The sequence below is a fragment of the Argentina silus genome (genome assembly GCF_951799395.1).
Source record: "Argentina silus genome assembly, chromosome: X".
Classification (NCBI taxonomy): Eukaryota; Metazoa; Chordata; class Actinopteri; order Argentiniformes; family Argentinidae; genus Argentina; species Argentina silus.
Window position 1 is genome coordinate 9,054,389 of NC_139653.1, and position 23,657 is coordinate 9,078,045.

At 41.6% G+C, this 23,657-nt stretch overlaps 2 protein-coding genes across 5 annotated transcripts in view; one reads left to right on the plus strand and one right to left on the minus strand.

Annotated features, from left to right (window-relative positions):
- The window catches only part of cul9 (cullin 9), a 30,358-nt gene extending 23,248 nt beyond the window's left edge, over positions 1-7,110 (minus strand). For all 4 annotated transcript variants that reach the window (XM_083694441.1, XM_083694440.1, XM_083694439.1 and 1 more), the window contains exons 1-2: positions 6,980-7,110; positions 4,724-5,386 (exon numbers count right to left, since the gene is read on the minus strand). In XM_083694441.1, the coding sequence (XP_083550567.1) occupies positions 4,724-5,381 (658 nt within the window). In that variant the 5' untranslated portion in view covers positions 5,382-5,386; positions 6,980-7,110. The remainder of the gene's footprint in view (positions 1-4,723; positions 5,387-6,979) is intronic.
- A 6,523-nt stretch (positions 7,111-13,633) lies between these two features.
- Positions 13,634-23,429, plus strand: syndig1 (synapse differentiation inducing 1; the record flags this gene model as incomplete). The annotated part of the gene is made up of 3 exons (XM_083695145.1): positions 13,634-14,167; positions 16,239-16,376; positions 23,271-23,429. The coding sequence occupies 3 exons, from the start codon at positions 13,634-13,636 to the stop codon at positions 23,427-23,429; spliced, it is 831 nt and encodes a 276-aa protein (XP_083551271.1).
- Positions 23,430-23,657: the final 228 nt, after the last annotated feature.

Here is a 23,657-nt window from a genome sequence, read left to right on the forward strand (position 1 = left end):
ATAAAAACAACAGGAGACCTGCAGAATGGTGGCCAAGAGACTATGCAACAATGCACTCTCTTGGCCACCAGTTCTACTAGAGGAGAATGAGTTCTGCAGGTCTCATGCTAGATGAGAGTTTTTAGAGTTCCAAAAAGCTTAATAGGTAGCACAGAGCTTTTATCAGGGAATTTTGAGTTTTTGGAACATTTCATAGTTGGATTGGTGTGAATAGCTTGAAAGTGCAGCAGCGGTCTTTTGGTTTACATAGAACCAAATGAATTTTATATGGTCTCCAAATAGATGAAAAAGGGCACTTTCAAGTTTGCATAATAATTTTTTGGGTTGGTTTAGTGGGGTAGAAAAGGGGTAGCCAAGAGAGTGCATTGTTGTGTAATCATTCTAAGAATGCATTCTGCAGGTCTCCTGTTGTTTTTATTCAAGTTGAATAAAGTTGTGAAAGTTCCATAGCATTTGCAGCAACAATGGGGCTTTCAGAATGTTTGCCTAAATCAAATTTCAACCATGTTAAAAGACAGGAGTTTTTGAGTTACAAAAAGCTGATTAGTTTAAGAAGTATAATGAGTTCGAAGAATATAAATGTAAGCAACTCAAGTCAGACCTCTCTGCACATTTTAAAGTTTGATTGGTTTGATTCTTTTTTTAAATAGTGCTATGCCACTATGCGCCCCCTGATTGGTTTGATTGGTAAAAGCTGTAGGAGGAGTAGAATACTGAAAGATTTTAATAATAAGAACAAGAAGAAGTTTGAGCAATAACAATAGTTGGACTTGCTGAAACAAGCTCAGCAATTACTGAAATTGAATTGGCTACATTCACTTGCATCGATTGTACAGAACCAAAAGGGTTCTTCGACTGTCTCTGTGGGAGACCCCTTTAAGGAAGCCCTTTTAGGTTCCATGGAGAACCCATTTCATAGAGGTTTCTACATAGAACCCCAAAGGATTCTACATGGAACTTAAAAGGGTTTCCAAAAGGGTTATTCTACAGAGACAGCTGTAAAACAGTGGGATATCCTACAGTAGTTGTTACAAACCACTGCATCAACATCCTCATCTCATGCTCCAATAAATTGAGACTTCATTGTTGAGTACAGTGGGGAAAGCAAAGCCAGCATATCACAAATATGGAGCGCAAGCATCTTCCATTGAGAATGATGACATACATGTTGCATAGTTTTACAAAACGGACATCAAAAGGATTTATCTTCATCATGAAAGAGTGTACTAACAAATATTGGGTGGTGTCACAAAGACGGACTCTTACAATCCTTCCCACACCAGTTGCAGACAATAAAGAATGTTTTCATTTTGAAGAGGCTATCTCTGAGGCAAACTAGGAGCAGATTGGGTGTCTCTTTGTGTGTCTAGACATGACATACTGTATGCCTAGTTTTATTTTATTTTTTCCAAATAATTTTTTGCTGCCAAAAGTGTAGGCCATTTTCTTTTGGTATAATGAAGAACAAGACACTGAAAACCACAAATGTTATTGATTTCAATCACATTGAATTAAAGAGTTTTAGGTTTCTTGTGTTTTGAGTTTTTGTCCCTTTTTAATGTTATATATAAGTTGATAATACATTATAACCTTAATGAGAGTCTATTGTATATGTATACATTTTTTCCATATTTTAGCTTCCTCATCACATACAGAATGACATTCAAATCCAGAAATGTTGCATTTTTGTAGGGGACCCATTTATTCATTCTGTTACTGGATATAAATCCACTTCACTTACTGTAGCTCAACAACCAAGAGAGATATTTTCAAACTCAAGGTGTCATATGATGGCTAACACCCCACTCTTTCTGCACATATTTGAAATTTAATTTGGAGCAGATATTTAACAGTACGTGGTAAACTAAAAAAAAAAAGGGTGATTTTATGGCCATTCCGTTACCAAACTTTGAAGCTGCACAGTTCATAAAGTAAATGTTAAATAACATTTTATGTAATACATTTTCAGTTGGAATACGCTGGTAAAGTGATTGATGCAATCAAAGAATGCCATGACAACACACATATCTGGAGACAAATATAACAAGATTGTATAGAAATAGTATCCTCCATAGGATACTGTAAATATAGCTATTTAAGAGATTGTTCAACATGATAAAATATTTGCATTTGATATTCGAGACGTGTGCTAGTACAAGTAGGTTGGCTAACTGTTACCAGTTGCTAATATAGCTGCAAATTGCAACCATGGATGCAGAAATATCACCTGCTAACAGCCATAACAACAGACAAGTAGCATTACTAGCCAGCTAGCATCCACTGGTTGATGTTGAAGTAGCTTTTAAGTGTGATGTAGTTGATTGACGAAGATCACATGTAAATACAGTGCCCTGTGGAAGTAATGGGACAATGAAGCATTTTCTCTTCATTTGGCTTAAATCAAACAATTTCTATGAGGTTAATGTAGAGATTCTCAGCTTTTACTTGATGGTATTTGTCCATATTGGTTTCACCATTAAGAAATTACACTTTTTATGCATAGCCCCCTATTTTAGGGTACCCAAAAGTAATGGGACAATTGGCTTGACAGATGTTTCAGGTGTGTTCCGTCATGTAAATGTCTAGTATTGATTGTAGGCTTTGCATTTGCCTTTGGAGTTTGCTATTGGTGTCTGTCAACATGAGGACTAAAGGGGTGACAATGAAAGTTAAGGAAGGCATTATTAGGCTGAAAAATCATAAACATGGCCAAAACCTTAGGCTTGCTAAAATCAATAGTTTGGAACAACATTAAAAAGATGGTGAGCTTAGCAATCTCAAACAGGCTGGTGGGCAAAGACAGACTTCTGTCTCCGTTTCTGGGATGATGGGGAAATTGAAGAACACTCAATTATGTGGGGAAGTACATTTAGCAGCCAAATATTAACATTTTCATGTCAGTTTTGCAGTGTTGAACATGTGTTTGGGTGTCTCTAGTGTATTGTTAGAAGTAGTCCTTGTGCATAGAGTTGTATAGTTTGTTAATCTTTCCCATCAAGGATTTTAGTTTGGCACACGTTTGAAAGTGAAAAATGTAGTCCCAGGGTCATTCTGTTACCATGGAAGTGCCCAGGAGTGAGGAGGGCAATGATGAGGGTTTCAAATGGTGGAGTAGGAGAGAGAGGGGCAGAGCAAGGTGGTTTTATTGTGGTAGAACTGGTTGCCAAGAGAGTGCACTGTTGTGTAATCATTCTAAGAATTAGTTCTGCATGTCTCATGCTGGATGTGAGTAGAGTGTTCCAAAAAGATTAATAGGTATCACAGAGGTTTTATCAGGGATTTCTTTTTGTTTTTCTAATATTTCACAGTTGGATTGGTGTAAATAGCTTGACAGAGCAGCAGTCGTTCACAAATTGCATCTTGGTTTCCATCAATCCATAGATGTAAGAAGTGCACTTTCAAGTTTGTATAATCTTTTTTTAGTTGGTCAAGTGGTTGAGAATGGTTTCAGTTTGGTAGAAAAGTGGTAGCCAAAAGTGGTAGAACAAAATGACAACTAAAGGGCAGAATGAATATCAAACATGTTGCGTTAAAAAGCATAATGTAGGCTAATGAACACTCAGATACTTTGAGAGGCAATTTTCTTTTCCCCCACTATTTGAAAAAAAAAAAAAAAAAACATATTCTGATTTCACTGTACTGTGAAGTACTGTGAACAGTCAATCAAAAGAAAAACCCAAGAACTGTTTTGAAGTTTAAAAAAAAGCATAACTTTTTCAGTGAGAAAACAAATAATAAAAAAAAAAAAATGCCCTATTTGCAGTCACCGAATTGTGATTTTAATTTACGCCCTGGATTGACTTGAAATTCAGCTGACCCCACCCCATAGACTACTGTTCCTTCTTTTAGAAAGCATGAACCAAAACTCTCCGTCTATTGGACTGTTTAAATCCTTTTAGGTTTCTTGGCAACTGTATCAGAGAAGACAGGATGACGTCGCTCCTCTATAAGCCGAGAGGAGTACTAATTTTCCCCATTAATAGATGACATGAGAAACACTCAGCAACTCTAAATGAGTAAACATGTATATCACACTGACCCAAAAAGAGTCTTGTGAGTATTCATGAATAAGATTACCATGTTTTACATTACAGAATATACTCAAAATCCACAATAAACACAACACATTCAGTGTAATAGAAACCAAAAACAGTCTTGTCTTATCTATGATTCTTCATGATCCCTATCTAATGCACTACGGAAAAGTTACACCCTCACTGTGGAGAGTGAAGGGAATACCAGGCAGATGAGTCATGTTTCACCAAGACACATAATCATTACACAAGTTCATGATTCAACAATGAGGGAACTGGGTGCAGATTTCAAACAAAGGCCCAGTCCTGACATAATTGAAGTAAATTACACAACCCAATGTTGCCCTACTTTTCATCTATACTGTTTAAGGTCACACACTAATATACAGTCAATAGGTCATTGACTGTATATTACGGTGTAACCCGACCACTGCACTGATCTATGAGGAATGTGTGTATGCAATGGGGCAGAAACCTACCCCACTTACTCTACCAGTAAGCTGCCTGTATCTGTCCGTTCCTTTAAGGTCAGTGGTTGTAAAGGAGAAAAGGGAAGTAGGGGACAATAGAGCATTTCAAATGTGTGCGCAAATAGCCTCAGTCTCTTTCCCCCTGCTTACTGTACATCTTCTATGGCTTCTACGTCTATGGCTGATAAAATAAAGACATCAAGGCCCCAACCAACATACCTGCATCATGAGAGGCCAGAGCCCGGAGCATCTTCCCAGCGCTACGGCGGGTCTGCCGCTCTTTGTTGCAGAGCAGCTCCATGAGCAGGTCCAGGGCACCAGTCTCCTTGAAGACCCCCACCAACGAGCCGATGCTGGCGTAGGCGCTCAGCACGTGGATAGTGTGTGTGATGCTGATGGCAAAGTCACTCTTCTTGCCCATCTGCTTGCGGGCCCTCCGCACCAGGTTCTTGACATCGTCCTTCATGTCTGAGAGCTCCACCTCATCAAAGGTCACATCAGCAGGGAACTCGCCGATGGGCCTCTCCTCCTCTTGTAGGGGTCGCTGGGTGTCTGCCTTGCGCTTGCCTAACAGAGTGGGGCAGTTGGCATACACATCCTCTGTTGACATCCACATCAGGATGTTCTCTGTCTTGCTCTCACCAGAGCTTGAGCCACTGGAGCCACCAACACCTGAACTGCTTCCCCCTCCTCCCCCAACCTCATTGCTCCCTCCACCCGAGCCACTGCCATCATCTATGGCCAGCAGGCTCCAGCGAATTAGGTACTCTGTCTGCCCATCGTGAGTCCGGCGTTGCCGGATCAACTCCTCTGGGTATGCCTGCTGTTTTGGGCCCAGCTGGACCAGCAGGTTCCCATTACGGCGTTCGCCCACCATGATAGCTAGTAGTAAAACAATTAAAAAATATTGAAATTAATGACTGTCAATATATTAGTATAATAATACTTTGAACATTTCATATGACCAAAAAAATATATATCTTTTTCACAACATGTATGCTGTATCTAAGTACTTTGACACCTGTGTGGCCCATAATAGAGTAACATAAAATCAGCTGTTAAAACTATGCAAATCAAATTGAGATACTGAGTGGGCAGGGCAAAAAGTAAAAGAAGAGCTATGGCAAGCAAGCTATGAATGTATGTAGGCAATAAGCAAATGAAAGCATCGTTTCAGAAATGTCGTTTTGTACTTCATGAGTACATGAGAGGGTCAACTGCGAGACCTTAAATTACAGACAAGTTGGTTACCATGGCTTGTGGGAGATACTGTAATGCAAATACACATTTCCAGAAACGTTCATAGACTCTTAATACTAAAATATCCAACTACGTTTCCTCTAAATGGAACTTTCTCGGAAACAGTTGACAGTGACAGCTTGTTTAGCTGACACAGGCTTCTTAGTAGCAGACTGCTAGTTGTCAACTAATGGGCGTGTTACTTTGGTAGAGAGATGGATGGCTTCACAAAAGACTTCCTCAATGTCCGACTGGTGTGCAATCTTTTGGTACGATCAGTCTAGACAACTAACTTCACCAATGTTGTTCTGGCGCTGCCCACAAAATGATAAGTTAATTACGTAGCAGCTTCACAAGAAAGCTAGCTAGCTAATGAAGAGGCCAATGACAATCACGTTCAAATGAGAACTTCAATAATGAGTCACTGCTACTATGACTATTGGGTACTAGACCCTAGCTAGGTAAAGTTAGTTAGCGAGTTCAGAACAGGCACTATCGCTAGTCACGTGTATTTAATTTTGTTAGTGGAAACGTTTGATAATGCCACATTTGACAACATATTTTGCGTTACTTATTAACTTGTTTTGGTTGGCTAACGCTGTCAACGAGCACTTCTTGAGTGTGAATAACTTGCTAGCTGTCTCTGTCAGTTGCTAGTATAGCTAAGTTAGCTATCGAGCGAGCTACATGAGTTAACTTCTTCAAACATGTGATTGCATCACCTGGGAAATGAGTCAGCTCGACTATCCTCCTTTTTTACAACGGACACAGCTAGGTAGCCAAATATATATGACTGCCAATGTCGTTGAGTGTTTGTTAGCTAGCTCCAGATATTTAATAGGCTTGTCCCTCATCACCTGGGCAGGGGCCTGCATTTGACGAGGCAAGAAACTGAGGAGGGGTCCGTTTAGTTGCTGGAATAGAATGACACAAAGGTCCATGGAAACGGCGTCAAATGTAATACTAGGATATGCACATGATTACATCAGCTTTCCCTTTGGGGTTTCTGATCATTGAGAAAGAAAGCTAGATATACATTAACAAACCTGTGACGGCATGATATCTATCTAAATCATTCCATGTAAACGTTTTCGATTCAGCAAATAATCCTACCCCAGACAGTGGAGCCAGGCAGCTGGCTAACTACAACGCCTGCTCCGTAGCTAGCTCGCTGCGGAGAACTACTACCGCGCGGCCTAACAACAACACCAAAATGACAGGGCGTATCTGGCTTACCTCCAGTGTCTCCCCGGCTACAGGGTTTCCCCGGCTTCACAGTTTTCCCCCTTAGTCGAAGGAGTTTTCTTCTCCGTTGTAATGTGTCGTTTCCCAGTCTGGAAGTTGTTTGGAAGCCAATGTTCAGTACTGTATGGCGTTGCGCACGTCAGTGGCACCAGAAAATCTGATCTTTCTTCTTCTATCAATTAAGTTTATGGCGACGTAGCTTCCCCAACGTTTACTGCCATCTACAGGATCTAACCTCACTTTCTAACCGTCAAGCCGGTGCCTGAGAACTATCATCATGCAAGCATCTACGAACACGACATTGGTTTACCTTTGATTTGATTAATTGGAAAAAGTGAGCTTTGAATATTGTTAATCATTTGGCTACTTTAGGCTATTTTATCAACAGACGACGATCCCAATCCATGTGTTGATACAACTGCACCAACTCAGACCTTCTCCTCCAATCTGTATTAAATTAGATTCAGGTGAGGAGGGGCCTATTATCAATGGGATGGATGAAAGACAGCCATTGAGTTAGGTGAAAGGGGGAACAGAGGGATAGCGCCGCAAGCGGACAGCGCCGTGGTGCTGAAATGACTCCGGCCGTATATGGTCGTGCCGAGGTAGGGTAGGCTGGTCCAGAGTGGTGTATTAGAACTACTCTGGGCTGGTCTACTAGGCAGGCAGACGACATAGGGAATACGAACATACATCAGACAGGCACCATTATAACCTACATACACTGATTAGATAGCCATATATTTCAAGATTCAGATTAGGTTACTTTTTCATAGGCCTAGCCTATATTGAAGATACTAGACCTATAGGCCTTAACTTAACTAGTTTAGCCAGTTGACGCAAACACACAAGGTTTCTTCAGGGAGATCTCTAACCCAGTGGGTCTCAAACTTTTTCTGCTAGTGTACCCCCTTTAAAATATTTTTTCAGCTGAGTACCCCCTTCACCGGCACAAAACATTTAGTTAGGCACTGAATGGGGAAACCAGGCGCGAATACAGAGTCAGACAAGCATAGCAGGTTTGGGTATTTAATGAGGGGATAAGGGTAGGGGGTAGTCTGGCAGTGGACAGGCGGCTGGAAGGCAGGTAGCACCGGCAGCGTGGGAGGGTAGGCCGGTGGGCGGACAGGCAGCCTGGTTGGTAGGTAGGCAGGCCGACGGGTAGGTGGAAGCTGATACGAGGAACAGGGAGATCAGAGTTAGAACAGGTACAAAACACCAGTAGCTAATACGACGAAATGTAGTAACAAGCCTCAACGTAGTAAGGCTAGAAACTACCATAGGAACTAGTACAATCTAGCGATGAGTAGTTGGAAAGCCAGGGTAGATAACTGCATGGTGATGAGGTGATGGCCAAAAGGTGTGTATTGAGCAGGTGGAGAGAGAGAGAGACAGTGGAACCGGAGCCTGGTCACGCCCAAAGCTTGTTTCTTTGCTTTGTTTTAATTTGGGTCATTGCCGAAAAGGAGGTTTCACACAAATAAGTCGATCCAGATGGTATAGCTGCTCCAAAGCTTTCTTTCCCAGCTCAGGGTGTTCCTTCTTCACACACACCCAAAACTGTGTGAGAGTGGAGCTCTCAAACTTCATCTGTAGGCCACGGTCAGATGACACATCAATGAGATTTTCCTGAAGACTGGCAGGAAACTTGATTCTCTTGCTTTCAGCCAAGAGAAATTGGTTTCTCACCCAGTCCAGCTGTGCAGATTTCTCTTTAATGTCAGGGAAGTACGAATTAAAACCACTAGTCCAGTTGGCCAAATGTCCCTCTATTATTGCCTTCACTAGAGCTCTATCCACATCCTCATTGGAAAGGAAAGCATCCACCTGAGGAAAGCAGGTGAAATCCCCTTCTGCACATGCCTTCTTCCACAGCTCTGCTTTCTTGAGAAAACCCCCCACCTTGTCATACAGGTTCAGAACTGAATGTGTCCTTTCCCTGCAGAGACACATTCAGTTCGTTGAGTTTGCTGAATATATCTGCAAGATAGGATAGCTTTGCAAGCCAGTGCATGTCCTCAAACAAGGTGACATGGGGAGATCCATGGTCTCTCAGAAAGTATTTTGCCTCGGGAAAGCCAGCGCACTTCTGTGTGGAGCAGCAGTTGCGTGTGTTCAGCGCCCATATGTTCACAGAGGCTGGGAAACAGTCGCGCATTAAGTGGCCTTGACTTGATGAAGTTAATGATCTTGACAGCGTCGTTCAAAACTTCGTGTAACTCAGGACTCATTCTCTTTGATGCCAATGCTTCCCTGTGTATGATGCAGTGATTCCACAGCACATCAGGGTTCTTCTCCCTCACTCGCGCAACCAGCCCTTTGACGCGACCTGTCATTGATGCGGCCGCATCAGTGCAGACACTTGTGCATGATCTCCAGTTCAGACCATTTTCACCGAAGAATGCATTAACAACATCAAAAATATCCTCTCCAGTTGTTTTCCCCTCCAAACTCTTGCAGAAAAGCACATGTTCACAAATGTCGTCAGTATCGACGTATCTCACAAAAGCAAGAAGCTGTGCCTGTCCACTGACATCAGTTGATTCATCCAGCTGGAGTGAAAATGAAAATGATTCGCCAAGTTTTCTCGCTACTTGATCAACGATGTCTGTGCCCATCGTATCAATTCTGCGGCTAACTGTGTCATTTGACAAAGACACAGTTTTTAATTTGTCTGCTGCGGTTTTATCCAGCATAGTCTCCGCCAATACAATAGCGGCTGGAAGCAGCAGGTCTTCAGCTATGGTGAATGGCTTTTTAGCTTTAGCTACAAGCAAAGACACTGCATGAGAAGCCTTGAGTGCTTTGTTGTGGAGGCTTTTCGCATCACTTCTTGATATTGACGGAATTTTGGCGTTTCTGGATGAGCTTTCTTTTTCACTGGTTCTCCTTTCTCATTGCTGTCAGATTTGCGTTTTAACCACTTGTCCATTTTCTATTATCTAGCTTTCAGAATTACTCAGGGTGAAAATGTATACAGTTAGCTAGCTGGCGCGAAAGTATTTTTTTGATTGACATACGTCAATCAATGTTGACATACGTCATTGTCCCGAACGTGATATGCTCATTGCTTTTTTAAATAAAGATTTAAGCTATCAAACTTGTATGTTGGTACCCAGATTTAACTGATTTTATTAACGTGGGATTATTTTAGAATTGTCTATAACCAATACCTTAAAAAGTACCAAATGTTTCTGAGTACCCCCTGCAGTACACCAAAGTACCCCTAGGGGTACGCGTACCCCCATTTGAGAACCACTGCTCTAACCCATATTTGCATGAAGTGTACACCTGAGGGCAGCATTGCATTGTGTGATGTAGCAGCAGGCATAGACTCATGAACGTAAGATACAGCGGCTTTACACAGTCAAGAGCAACAAAGCTGTCTGCTTTCTCAACAATACAGCCTATAGCCTGATGTTGATTAGCTTCTTTATTTGTAATTGAGTAGGCTATTTAATTAAGTGATTAGCTTAATTTCAATTTCAACCAATGAGCTAATTACATCCATATAGGCCTGTAGACTATTCAGCATGAAAAAGTATGGGATTGTGGCTCTGTTATGAGACACACAAAAACATACATATTTACTAGCCGCGTTCTTTAGGACCATGGGGGATATTGTCTTATTTTCGAGTGGTAGCCTAGATTTCACACACTAGCGTAGAGTGCTGCTGCCTCAAACGGGTCTGGGTGTCAGCCTGTCAATGTGCTGTGTTCCACGTTTGTTTGGTCTCACAGACCAAAAGCCAGAATGCAACACCATCATCGCAGGCACACAGTAACCGAAAGTGTCACAGACTAATTTTTGTTTAGTTTATCTCTAGGTCAGACCTATTCTGGGAAAAAGTGGCAGAGACAAACCGGACACTTAACTTCGGTTAACATTGTTTGCTATTAAGGCGGAATGCAGGGGGACATAGTCTGGATAGGCGACTAGGATTCTCAGTGAAAAGGAAGGAGCGGCAAAGGATTTCGCTGGGTCCACTTATGTTTTGCACTGGGTCTTCTCACAGCAGAACGCTCTTTCACCTTGAGAGGTAAGTAGCCTATAGTGTGCCTTGCCTGTCAGATCACGAACGTGTAGCCTACAGCACCGAATTATTGCACAAAAATTACATCAGTGCATCAAAATCAAATGAAGCCTATGGCAACACGATGTTAATAGTGAATCATTTGCTATTCAAGTATAGGGATGCTTTATCCCAATACGGCTACTAATTGACCATGCTATGTTTGATGCAAAAGACATAGCCTATTTGGAATAGGTTGCGTTCATGGTTTAGTTGAGGGTGACATTCGGACAATATGGAAAGGGTTTACAACAATAATCTTTGGACAACATATGCTTCATTAATATTTTCTGCGTATTGCAACGATATTGCCGCATTTCCAATGGCTGATTTTGTTTCAACATGAGTATGACTGTATAAGGGGACAATCCCGCTCATGCGATCCAGGACATTGAATGACAGTACCATGGACAGCTCCTGTACCCGGGTATTTAATTCTCCTGATCTGCCTCTCTTCTTTGACCATGTACTGTATATTTCATGACGTGTGTGTCCATGCACATCGATATCACTGAAATTAAACTGGTGTTTAGATTCATATTTTGTCCTCGCAAGTAGGCTACAACATAGGCCCTGAACGAAATCAAAAGTGGGGGAAGCGCATGGCTATTAATCGTAAATAACCAGTTAGGCTACTGTAGAGGCCTAGTATTCTATTGTATTTTGAAGTAGCCTAGAACTCAACTATAATATATGAATATTAAAACTGAAATTATATTAATGAGTTTCATATAAAGTTTTTGACTGGGATCACACTCTGGATCAGAAAAAAAAGTAAACATTATTATGCCTGATTGATTACTTCCCCTCGTCAATCAGAAGATAGGTTTACTGTGGCGCTCACTGAAACATTCTGATTTATATAGCCTTAATTCTTCTTTAACCATAACTAATTATTATTTCGTGTTTCAGCCTCAATGATAAAGAAAACATGTAAGACAATTTTACAGATAAAGAGTGTCGCTCAACACACTTAATTTACATTGTTTCTTTCATTTTCCTTACTGTCAGACTAGTTACAGTATGTAGGCCTACTCAAATGGCCGATGCTCAATGCTGAGATAAACCTTTAAAAGCTTTGATTTGTAATGGCCAATTGTGGTGATATGCTCATAGATAAGTCATATGCTATGACTACCACTGTGATAAACTGGACAGCCTTCTCTCGTGATGTAACATTTTGGTCTATATTTCCTATAGGCATAAGCTTTGACCAGCTTTGAGCATTGAAGGAGATATAAAGAGAATAGCAGTAGTACATTTTAATTCCAGTGGAGCTACTAATTATCAGATTAAAGCAACATGTGTTTGATAGCATGAACTTAAAAGCTGGTGGATAACTTCCCCTGAGGTTATAGAAAGTCAAACTTTGTTTGTGCAAAAGATAAAAAGCATACAAATAAAGGATTGCAATTTTGTCCCCAGAAAATATCCAGATGTCTGTTTGGTCACAGGATGCTGCTTAGCACTCTAAAAAACATCCTTTCCATTCCGGGCCATAGCAAGACAGAGTGTTCAGATAATGCAATGGTAGAATCAATCTGATGTTTCTTCTCACGCTTGAGTACTAGCATTGGTTGAGAAATAAAAGCTTGCAAGTCTGTTGGACAGTGGATGGATAGTGGATGGACAGTGGACAGAGGTAGCGTGTGTGTTTCAAAGTAAAAAAAAATCTATATTTTATTACCATACTAACCAGGGTGTAAGGAATTTACACCCTGTTTGAACAGGACAATTACTTTACATACATACACACACCGAGGACCCATGCAATTAACACAATCTGAACCACAATGGGACAAGCATGAGGTGTTCCATCCAGTGTGTGCGTGCATGTGTGTGTGCGTACATGTGTGTGTGTGTGTGAGAGGGAGAGCGAGACTGTGTGTGTGTGTGTGTGTGTGTGTGTGTGTGTGTGTGTGTGTGTGTGTGTGTGTGTGTGTGTGTGTGTGTGTGTGTGCACATACATTTGTTGGTTCACAAACCACCAGATGAAATGCAAAGTGATGTAGGCTGGGAATCTGAAATGCTTTACGCAGCACAGAGGACCCATAGTATTTAACACCCAGCAGGGTTGATGTTTTCTTACTGGCATCTGTGGCATTACATCTTCATAGAAATGGCAGAAGTTAGTTGACAAATCACTCCTCCCCACTTTATGATAACCCCTCTACTTGGCCATGCTGCTGAATGTGCTAGATTTACAAAATACATTTGCATAATCAATTACATTTACTTGAGAACTGAATCCAAGAGCATATGAAAATAGGCAGAATGCCAAACACTGACAGAAAATAACCGTGTTGTGATTATTTCACATCTGAATTACCATAGCAGTAACCCGAACAGATGAGACAGAGTGAGGTGTAAATATAGTCTATTTGTGTGTCTAATGCTTTTGAATGGGAAACACAATACTGAGTACAAAATACCTTTTTATCTACTCAACCACTTTAATCTACTTCCCACAGGAGAGTGCAGCCTGCCATCTCATGCCTTCCCAAAGGCCCCTATGAGAAAGGCCTCTGAAGAGGAGGGGATTTGATCAAACAATCCAGCTCTGTAAGCCGGGATGGAGAGTGGACAGGGAGCAGGGTCAGGCTCCGACCAGGCCGAGGAGGCTGTGCCCCCTAGCCAGAGTAAAACATCACCAGCCGGGGTAGGGGATGCCGGGCTGGACCCCTGCAAGCGCAATGGATTGATTAACACCCATAGCCTCATGGTGGAGACGAAGGAGGGTCTGGTGTCAGTGTACTCTGCCCCTCAGTACCAGGGCCATGTGGTGGTCAACCTGCCTCCGCAGCAGGTGTCCTCCTCCCAGGGACCTCCACAGCTGCTCAACCCCAGTGCTCTGCCCCAGGCCGTGGACCCCCGTTTCAGATCAAACCTCATTCTGTACTCTGAGAACATGCTAAGGGCCTGGGGAGAGGGCGGGGGCGGGGACTGCTGTGAGACCACCTTCATAGAGGACCTGGCACATGGCTCCTCTGTCGGGGACACATTGATGTTTGCTGATGGCAAGTTCCTGGACCTCTCTGTGGAAGATGCAAAGATCCAGACGTTGTCCTATGACATAGACGATGATGATGAGTTCCAGGAGCTTGAGGTAAGACTTGGCGGTGGGATCTGTCTTTTGTCATTTTCTCATTAGACACTAAGCAGTAAACAGTTGAACATTATACACTGCTTGAGCTCTGATGAATATCAGGTTTTCACAGTTTTTCTCCACATTAAGAGAGGCTCTGTACAGAATGGAGAGGTGGGGAGAGAGGAGAGAAGGAGAGGAACTAGGTTAGAGGGCAGGGGAGGGGAGTGAGAATAGGGGAGAGGTTGTAAAGGGAAAAGAGGGAAGAAGGATGATGAGAAAAGTGTAGAGTAGAGAGTGAAGAGGGAAGGAGAGAGGCAGTCTCTGGACCAGCAGTTACCTGCTGTGCCCGGCTGTCTCCACCAACTGTTCTGATTCAGCCTGTAAATTCCCCAACTTATGAGAACTCAGTGACATGTATGTAAGGTGGCTATCTTTTGTGTGTGTGTGTGTGTGTGTGTGTGTGTGTGTGTGTGTGTGTGTGTGTGTGTGTGTGTGTGTGTGTGTGTGTGTGTGCGTGCGTGTGTGTGTGCGTGTGTGTGTGTGTGTGTAGTACCTGTCCCTTGATTAACTGAATGAAATTCAAATTATAGTTACAATTATAGTTGAAGTTCAAATTACAGAAAGAATTATTGTGTCAACACTGAAAATGTTATGCTTCGGGTAGTCCGGTTTAGATTAATATATTACTTTTATAAGTACTGTACTATATGACGAAATAATACACAAAACATTTTTGTAATTTCCATATGAAAAGCTTTACACAACTTTCATATAGTTAGAGATTCTATATATGATTTCTTTGATATGCACAGCAATGTAATGTAATGTACTCTTTGCTGCCCAGAGAACCTCGTCCTAGACTAATATGCATATTCAATTGAGATTTTCTGTTGAAAATGTTATTTCGTCCAGGACTAGGCTTAATCTGTGTCACTTCAGTTGTTTTATCATTTACTGAGTGTTCTGACCTTTTGATGCAAAGTACTTGCAAAGAAGTGTATTTTGGAATCCAACTAATTGAGCACCTGATTATGCAGCCACATTTCTGAATCTACCCTCAGATTCAGGGCAGTATGACGAATGAGATTAATGAATCAAACATTTTGTCACCTTGAATCAGAATCCACTTGAAGTTAATTAGCTTGATGTTTTAGGGGGTGTAATGATTTGTTAAGTTCCTACCTAACCACCCTCTGGGACTGGATGGTCGTCAAAACACGATCAAAGAGAGAGAGAGGGGGTGGGGGGCATCATTGTCCAGCTGGCAAGGCTGGCCATGCCCCTGTCTAGGTGAACATATGTACTGGGCCCTCTCTGTGTAAATCGACTGCTAGAGAGGCCCAGCTGTGCAAGCTGTTTATGCCTTCACAAAACCTGGGTGAGGGAAACAAGGAGCCATCTGTAGTCTGTGAAGACAGAAAATTATCTCAGCTAAACATTAGCAAGCAGTAATCAAAAATGCAACATGACAAGAAGGCAATGACGCAAAGCTGGTGAATCCTTGTGATGGTTACTATGTGATAGTCTCCGCAAGCCAGGCCTGTTCTTGTGACACTAGGGCCCCCAAAGGGTCTGCTAAACCAAATACTTTCTTTTCAGTTACTGTAACTTCGGGGCCACATCCATTCTCTTCATCCCTCCCCTAACTTACGCTTTTTCAAAGTGCTTTTTGTTCACATCCAGTACCTTAATAACAGTTGGTAGTGAATAGACATGATAAAATTATAGCTGAACCAATTGAAATATTAGGGTATCCCAAATAACTTAGAGCCTATGCTTCACAACATCATGATTCATCCGAAGAGGACGAATATGACTGATGAGTACCACCCTGGAAGGTTTGTAGTACTTAAATTAACAATTGTAAAGTCACTGTTTGCAGGTCAATCTTCTGTGCGTGAACTAACGAAATTTGTTAAATAAAGAACTCTGCTGGTCTAGGGTAGGAGTGGGCCTGGATTTTCAAAAGAGATAAAGTACTACTTTAGCTGCGAAGCTTTTGGGAAACTCACCCCTGTTCTACAGACCTTTAGACCTATCTTCTGTCTTGACCCTCATCTCAAAGTAGTGATTTGGTGTATTTTTGCAGAGTGAGTACTCCAGTGACACAGAGAGCGAGGACAACTTTCTGATGATGCCACCTAGAGACCACTTGGGCCTGAGTGTTTTCTCCATGCTGTGCTGCTTCTGGCCCCTGGGGATCGCAGCCTTCTACCTGTCCCATGAGGTGAGAACTACACTGACACACACCTATCTCTCCAACCAAAACACAAACAACTGTCTGTCAAACTAAAAAGGCAGTGTTTTTTCTATCCTCAGTATGTGCTCAAATAAATTATTGTAATAAATTAATCATTTACAGATTCAGGGCATAGTATTGACAGTAAAGTAGGCTTGAATGCCAGACTAACAGCAGCTGTGGAAAGAGACTAGATGCAAGGCTTAGAATGTATGGTTAAATCTCAGACCTAGAGGCAATTATTTGTGACATACAATGAAACCATATAGCCTATTTCATTGTGCCTCATTCATGTAATTGAGTCAGGCAGTGGGCTCTTGCCTGTACTACTGTTGTTGGAATTTATGAGTCGTTATTCAATATTCCTTTGTGCTGTTTAACATTTGAAACATAAAAAAAGTCAAGCTATGGGTCCCAGGGGGAGCCTGGGAGGTAGAACACCGTAAAGAAAAACTAATCATATTGAAAACTGAAAAACTAATCTAGGAGAATTTAGCTGTGGCTTTTATCAGCTCGTATCACAGGTCAGCCTCAGCAGGTTATCTTTTCCCAGTGTCTGTGATAATGATGTTTCTGAGTGTGAGCTGCTCTCGCAGCCTCAGCTCGCGGGGAGCTTGTTCTAAAGCAGGCTTCTGCCCACTCTGCACCACTGTGGTCACGACTGCATCTCTCTCATTCTCCATTTAAAATGTGGCTTGGTTGGCATAGGCAACACAGCCCACACTAAAATCAATTCCCTAAAATCCAACTATAAAGCCATGCAGCTGCAGAGTACCAAACAATGTCACAGGCTGGAATTAAAACAACAGAAAGCCACTTTGCCATTGAGGGAGGTTTTTGAAAGCTTCAGTGTATCACAGATAAGCTATTCAAAGATCCTGTACGACTGAGCACAGCTCGAAATTCTGAATCTCAGTAACTTGCTTAACACATATAAGCACACGTTAAGATTATATCATCCGATATATATAATATCTTCTTCTGGAGATAGTTTGCAAAGCATGGCAAAATGGTAGAAATGACAGCGTTTAGAAAAGACCAGCCACATTGATGAAACATATGATCATCTCTTTAACACATTTTGTCCTGTAGAAAAAACTAAATGCACTTGGGAAGTTGTGTGCATTGATGCATGAGACAAAAGGAATGAGAGGTAGAATACTGAAACATAACAAATTATATTCCGCTACACATCCCACTATCTTAGTGCAAGGCTGATACAGAACCATCTGCATTTATGTGGATGCTAAAGATACACCATGTCTACTGCCCACACATACAGCATTGTGTTTGATAGATCCTCTTTCAACACTTCCCTCCAGAGTATTTAACTTTAATGAAGATCAAATTGTTGCTTGTGCACATTCTGTGAAGATATACTTCACATGGTCAAAGCAAAGCAGGAACTAGCTACTGTTCACAGTGGTAGGACCTTGTAAAAGAGTAGCTCTAAGCTTTGCACTTAGTTTCTTCATATCGAGAGTGACTATACAGGCCACACACATTTTTTACTGATTCCATTTGCCTTTTGTATGCTCAGGACTCCAAATAATTTCCTCCTTTGAGGGAGAACGAAGCGATCAATACACAGCTCATTGGGGCATCAGAGTGAACTAGGAAAGATGCTTTAATGCAGGACAAATCTAGATTTAATGGAATAAGTTTGCAGGGAATCCACCACTTTCTATTAGATAAACAACCTATTGTAGCATTAGCATTAGCACTTTCTATTAGATAAACAACCTATTGTAGCATTAGCAGTTGCCTTTAAAAAACTATTATGTAAATCTGTCAAACCTGGAAACTTCAAACCTGAATTGTGTATTCATTCTGTGCAGACATTTACATTGTTTACCCCTTTTGTCTTTGAGGGTTTGTTCCCTTGCACCAATTGAGAAGGCATCATTGTCACAACCACCAACATTATCCATATCTTTTTTCTAGGTGATAATGATGTCCTTTTCTGAGAGAAATTAATGGTATTTGGATGTTCTGCATGTTCGGGGGGCGCTTAGTGGCGTAGCACACTGATGTGCATACCGCATAATCGCAAGGTCCCTGGTTCGATTCCGACCCTCAACATATCTTGCATGTCATCCCTCCTCTCTCTCTCACCCATCCTTCCTGTCAATCTCTACTGTCTCTATCCCAATAAAGCAGGAATGCATGTTCCAGTCTCCATACTCCCACACTTCGTATGTCACTGTCTAAGGGAGATGCACGGACATGTTGCTGTCCTGAATTTGCCTTGATGAAGTATTTAGGACTATGGCAGAGTCACTTTCATTAATACAGCACCAACAGTAAAACAGTTCATGATTACCATCTTGCAGAGTGGAACAGCTTCATTGTTTCATGCATAATGCATCCACCACCACATTACATCCTATCTCTTCTAGGGCGGAAGGAAAACCAAGAGAGATTATATTGTGAAATTCATATGCAAGCAGGAGTTCAGACATTCACCAACCCACCAGAGCGTTAGAGGGGGAGGGTAGGGCCAGAGGACAGTTTTGAGTAGAGTCTGTAGACCCCATCGTACATAAATAGACATCATTCAGATGTGTTAGCTGCATTGATGGGCATATTCCAAGACAATCATAACTAATACAGTATGGAAGGTATGCTATCCAGGTATCCTTGTCCAGTTGGGATCATCATAATATGAGAAGAATATGAAGACCTTGATCTAAGAAAAGAGAGACTGACACTCGTATACGCATTGCCTCATCATTCAGTCAAGACCACACTTTACACACTCAAACAGTCTGTCCTCTACCCTGTTCTGAATATCAACATCTTTTCTGCTCAGCATGCTGTTTCCAGGGTAACATATACAGTGCCTTCGGAAAGTATTCAGACACCTTCACTTTTTCCACATTTTGTTAAATTGTGAAATTTAAAATGGATTGAATTTAAATAATTTGCCATCAATCCACACACAATACCCCAGAATGACAAAGCAAAAAAAAGGTTTTTAGAAATGTCAGGAAATGTATTAAATTTGAAATACAGAAATATATGTCATGTACATTTGCATATTATGGCTGAAACTCATAAAACAACAGCTGTACAGCTGTAGCACATACAGTATGACTCAGCATGTTGCTCGGTGAATACTGTATATCAACAAGACCAAACCGATGTGTGATGATGATCTCTATTTATACTAAGATAGAGAAAACAGGTAAAGCAGGTACATTACTATTGTCAAATATCCCAGTGCAAACTCTGTGGGTCTGTGGACATCTCTGCTTAGGTCCATTTATGTGCTTCATAACATTGGGAGAGTACTGGCCAAACACAGACTGACCAGCCAAGACAAACAACAAAGGAGCACAATGTGATCTTCTTCAGATGAAGCGTGCACTGTCTGGTCATTTAGTTGCTGGGTCAGCCATGAGTAATACCTAATTATGTTTGTGTTGATAGTGATTATCATAGCTTCAGACATAAACACACATGAATTACCTATTTCTATCACCTCTGATACTCTCTTCCTAAAACTTTGCTGAAAGAAGGAATCAAAGCCACTGGCTTTTTCAAGACAATTATCCTGTGCATAAAAACTCATTGATATTCTCAGGGGAAAGTAGTGGTAGACTGAAAAAAATGGTAGTATGTAAAAATTGGATTTTATGTTTTTAAGTCCAATGCAAGGTAAAGGAGTTTTTTGTAAAGGAGGGACATTATTGGTTAATATCCTCTTTTCTCTAAATATGTTTGATACTATGGGCAAAGTTCAAAAAGCCCTGAGAGGGGGTCCCTCTGTGTCCCAATAGCAAACTGCAACAATCTGTTTTTGCTAAGCCAGTGTGCATAATCTGATTCACTGCTTTTAGAGCATGCTCCATCACAAATGGGGTAAGCTCTTTACATAATATTTTGGCTCGATACAGTGTGAGAGTGGGCCTTGTATGGAATAAGCTAGGAACAAATACCTTCCTTGGGCGATGGACAGACATATTCCACAAAGCAGAGATTTTTTTATTTACTGTATTTACCACTGGTGTGGTTCTATGTTATTTTTTCTTCTATCCCCGCATCCACACAATGACCTACTTCTCTATACTTTCATGTATATGCGTGTATGCACCAGTGGATGACAGTGTAGGAGTATTGTCTGGTTTTTTTAGGCAATGCCCTCAGATCTCGAGGGTAAAAAAATAACTGTGTACTGTATAATGTGTCTGTAAGACACGTTTTTCCTTCACAGTCTGAAATTATCTCCTGTTTTCACTTCTTACTGCATCTGAGGAACTGTGGTGCTGTAGCTGTATGGTTAATTCGTTTGTACTTCGATTTGATTGTAATTAATCAGGCTGACTTGATTTGAACCAGTAATTACAAATAACTGTTTCTTGCCTGCACAGAACAATATGGTCGTTAATCGTATTTGCATACTTAGTATGCTCATTAACTGCAGGGAGGCCAGGATTGAAAATGGGTGTCTCCTTAAGACTCATCTTGCTGTATGCGGCACACTGTAGTTAAACAGATGAGAATAATGAGACATAGACATTGGGAGCAGCTCACATCTGAAACAAATCATCTGTAGCTGAAAGGCTTCTGAGGGTTACTGAGAAATCTCCATCTCCCTCTTATCCTACAAACAACTATATGGAAGACACCCTATTTAGTTGTCTCTCATTGTATGAATAGTCTGATTTATGTAACTCTGATATCATGTACATTATAGTAAAAATGCCTCATTGATGATACATTTTAGATGTTGGTGGGGTAGATGGGCAGAATCCTACCTGATGCTGGGGTCCAAGGCCCACATCTGCCAGCTCTATGCAGGATAAATGATTAGTGGTGCCTTTCAGTAAATCGGTGACATGGCCTGCAGTCAGGTCTGCTATTGATCTACATGGTCCCTGCAGTGCAGGGCCTTCTATTTTGGAGGATAGTGGGGGCAGTGGACAGGAATTTGATCTCTTTATATGAAATAATACCTTCAAGCCCAGATTAACCATGATCACTCATCCCAATGCTGGGAATGATGATCAGCATTTGGAGCTTGGAGTTGGATGGTTGGACGGAGAAAGTATGTATGTGAGTATATGTATGCAATGGGGTAGGGGATACAACAATTCTGAAAATAATTGTTAGAATTTCCTTGATCCTTTGCTTTCAAGCCAAGGAATAAGCCTTTGATTCCATGTTAAATAAGATTACCTCTTTTTGTATATCTACTTATCCCTAATAGATATTAGGTTTAAGCTCATGTTGAATATACAATACCAATTTTTCATTGGATGAAGTATGACGCATCTTGATAGATACTGTATATACTGTTTAGAAAAGAGGTTCTGGACTGCAACTTGGTCCCTTCAAAAATGTCGTATTGATCTTCCCCAACAAAGTGAAGGCTGCAAACACTGCTGAATAAGACAATGAGTGTAGCTAAACTACATACTGTGTTCCATAGTGTTGAGGTTTAGGTTGCTATACACTCCAGCGAAACAAGTGGATCACAGTGCTGAAGATAACAACTTGCTGCTGTGCTATTAGGGCTCAAGGACTGAAATTGATGCCCTGACATAAAGTATTACATACAGTACATCTCTTTGACTTGAATGTGTATCACAGGGCCACAGGGGAATGTCTGTAGAGGAGGCTTAGGTATACTAAAGAGGCACACAATGGCTGTTTGCTTTTTAAACAACACCCAAACGTGTCAGTGAAAGAAGATATTAGATCACATTTACTGAAATGGATTGTTAGAATCCTGTTTTACAGAAAGTGGTGGAGTGGAGCCGCATTTAATTCCCAAACATTTCTGAAATGTTGAAAAAAATAGCATCAAATACAAATTATCGTTAAGAAAAATGAATTTGCAGAGCTCACAATGGACCATAGGTCCTCTCCCATCGTTCTCTCCCAGTCACCCTCCTCCTCCCTCCTGTCTCTCCTTCTTTCTCTCCCACATTTCTCTTGCTCTGACTCTCGCTCCCTATACTGTATGCATTGTGCTGCCTCCTACGTGCTGCAACTGCAGAGAAGGAATGTTTCTCCAGTATGAAATTGGTGAGAAACAGGGACTGAGATCAAATCAGTGATTGTGGTACTGTTCAGTATACGTAGCAATTCTTGTGATTATGATTGTAACTTATTTGGCATCAACAGTTTACAGTTTGATCCACACATAGTCCTTGTAGCCTTAACATCAGTCCTTGTTATGCCCCTGAATGCTGTAAATGACAACCATTATGATCCTTTCATCTCCACTCTGCACCCTTCTTTGACCCAGGAGAACAGAAGACATTGTTGAATACTTGAGCCACGCACCACTGGGGGTAATAAGCTTTGCTCATAGCCACCTTGTGATGAAATTGGTCTGGAATCTCCAGATTAGGACTGGTTAATAAATCAACGACTGAGTTCAAACAGGCAAGATTATATTAGAGGGGGGCCTGTCTAGGCAACACTTGAAGGCCACCCGTTACGCTGAAGATGAAAGGTCTGCCCACTAACAGTCTACCTCCCCTTTCCCCATTACATAACACATCAGAGCCTCAGCAAGGTAACCGGGGGAGCTACCCTACACTGCCCTTATAAGGGCAGGTAGAGATGACATAACGAATACTTCTAGGATGTTGAGACAGAAATACATTCATCTCGCCCTAATCGTGGTAATGTCTGTGACATCAAAGGCTTGAGGACCCTGTTGGATGGGTTGATTTATGGCGATTTCATTATCTACCCATGGGTTGCCGTTCTTTGCTGAGCTCCTCCACGAGATCCGCATCCAGTCATCTGCCTGGAAATAGGCCAATTTGCTGTATCATTTCCTCCCATTAATTCAGTAAATCTCTCTCTCTCTCTCTCTCTCTCTCTCTCTCTCTCTCTCTCTCTCTCTCTCTCTCACACACACAGACAAACAAGGCAGTGTCTAAGGGGGACTTTCATTTGGCCAGCTCCAGCTCCAGACGTGCCCTCTTCTTGGCTGTGCTGTCAATCACCATCGGGACAGGTATATATGTGGGCGTGGCTGTAGCGCTCATCGCATACCTCTCCAAGAACCACCATTTGTAGCCTTGCTTTGCCCCCACCCCCTGGACTGACAGTGTGATTCGCTTGGGGGCAATGGATTTTGTGACTTCAAAGCATGGGACAGTCAGTCAGAATGGAAAGACCTGACCAAACTGGTTGATTGAATTCATTGGATGCATCAAAGGAGGGGCATGACATGGAAAAGAGTCCCACAACTGTCAAGCAATTATCTTATTTTTGGCAATGAGAAACTGTCAATTGTTAGCTGTG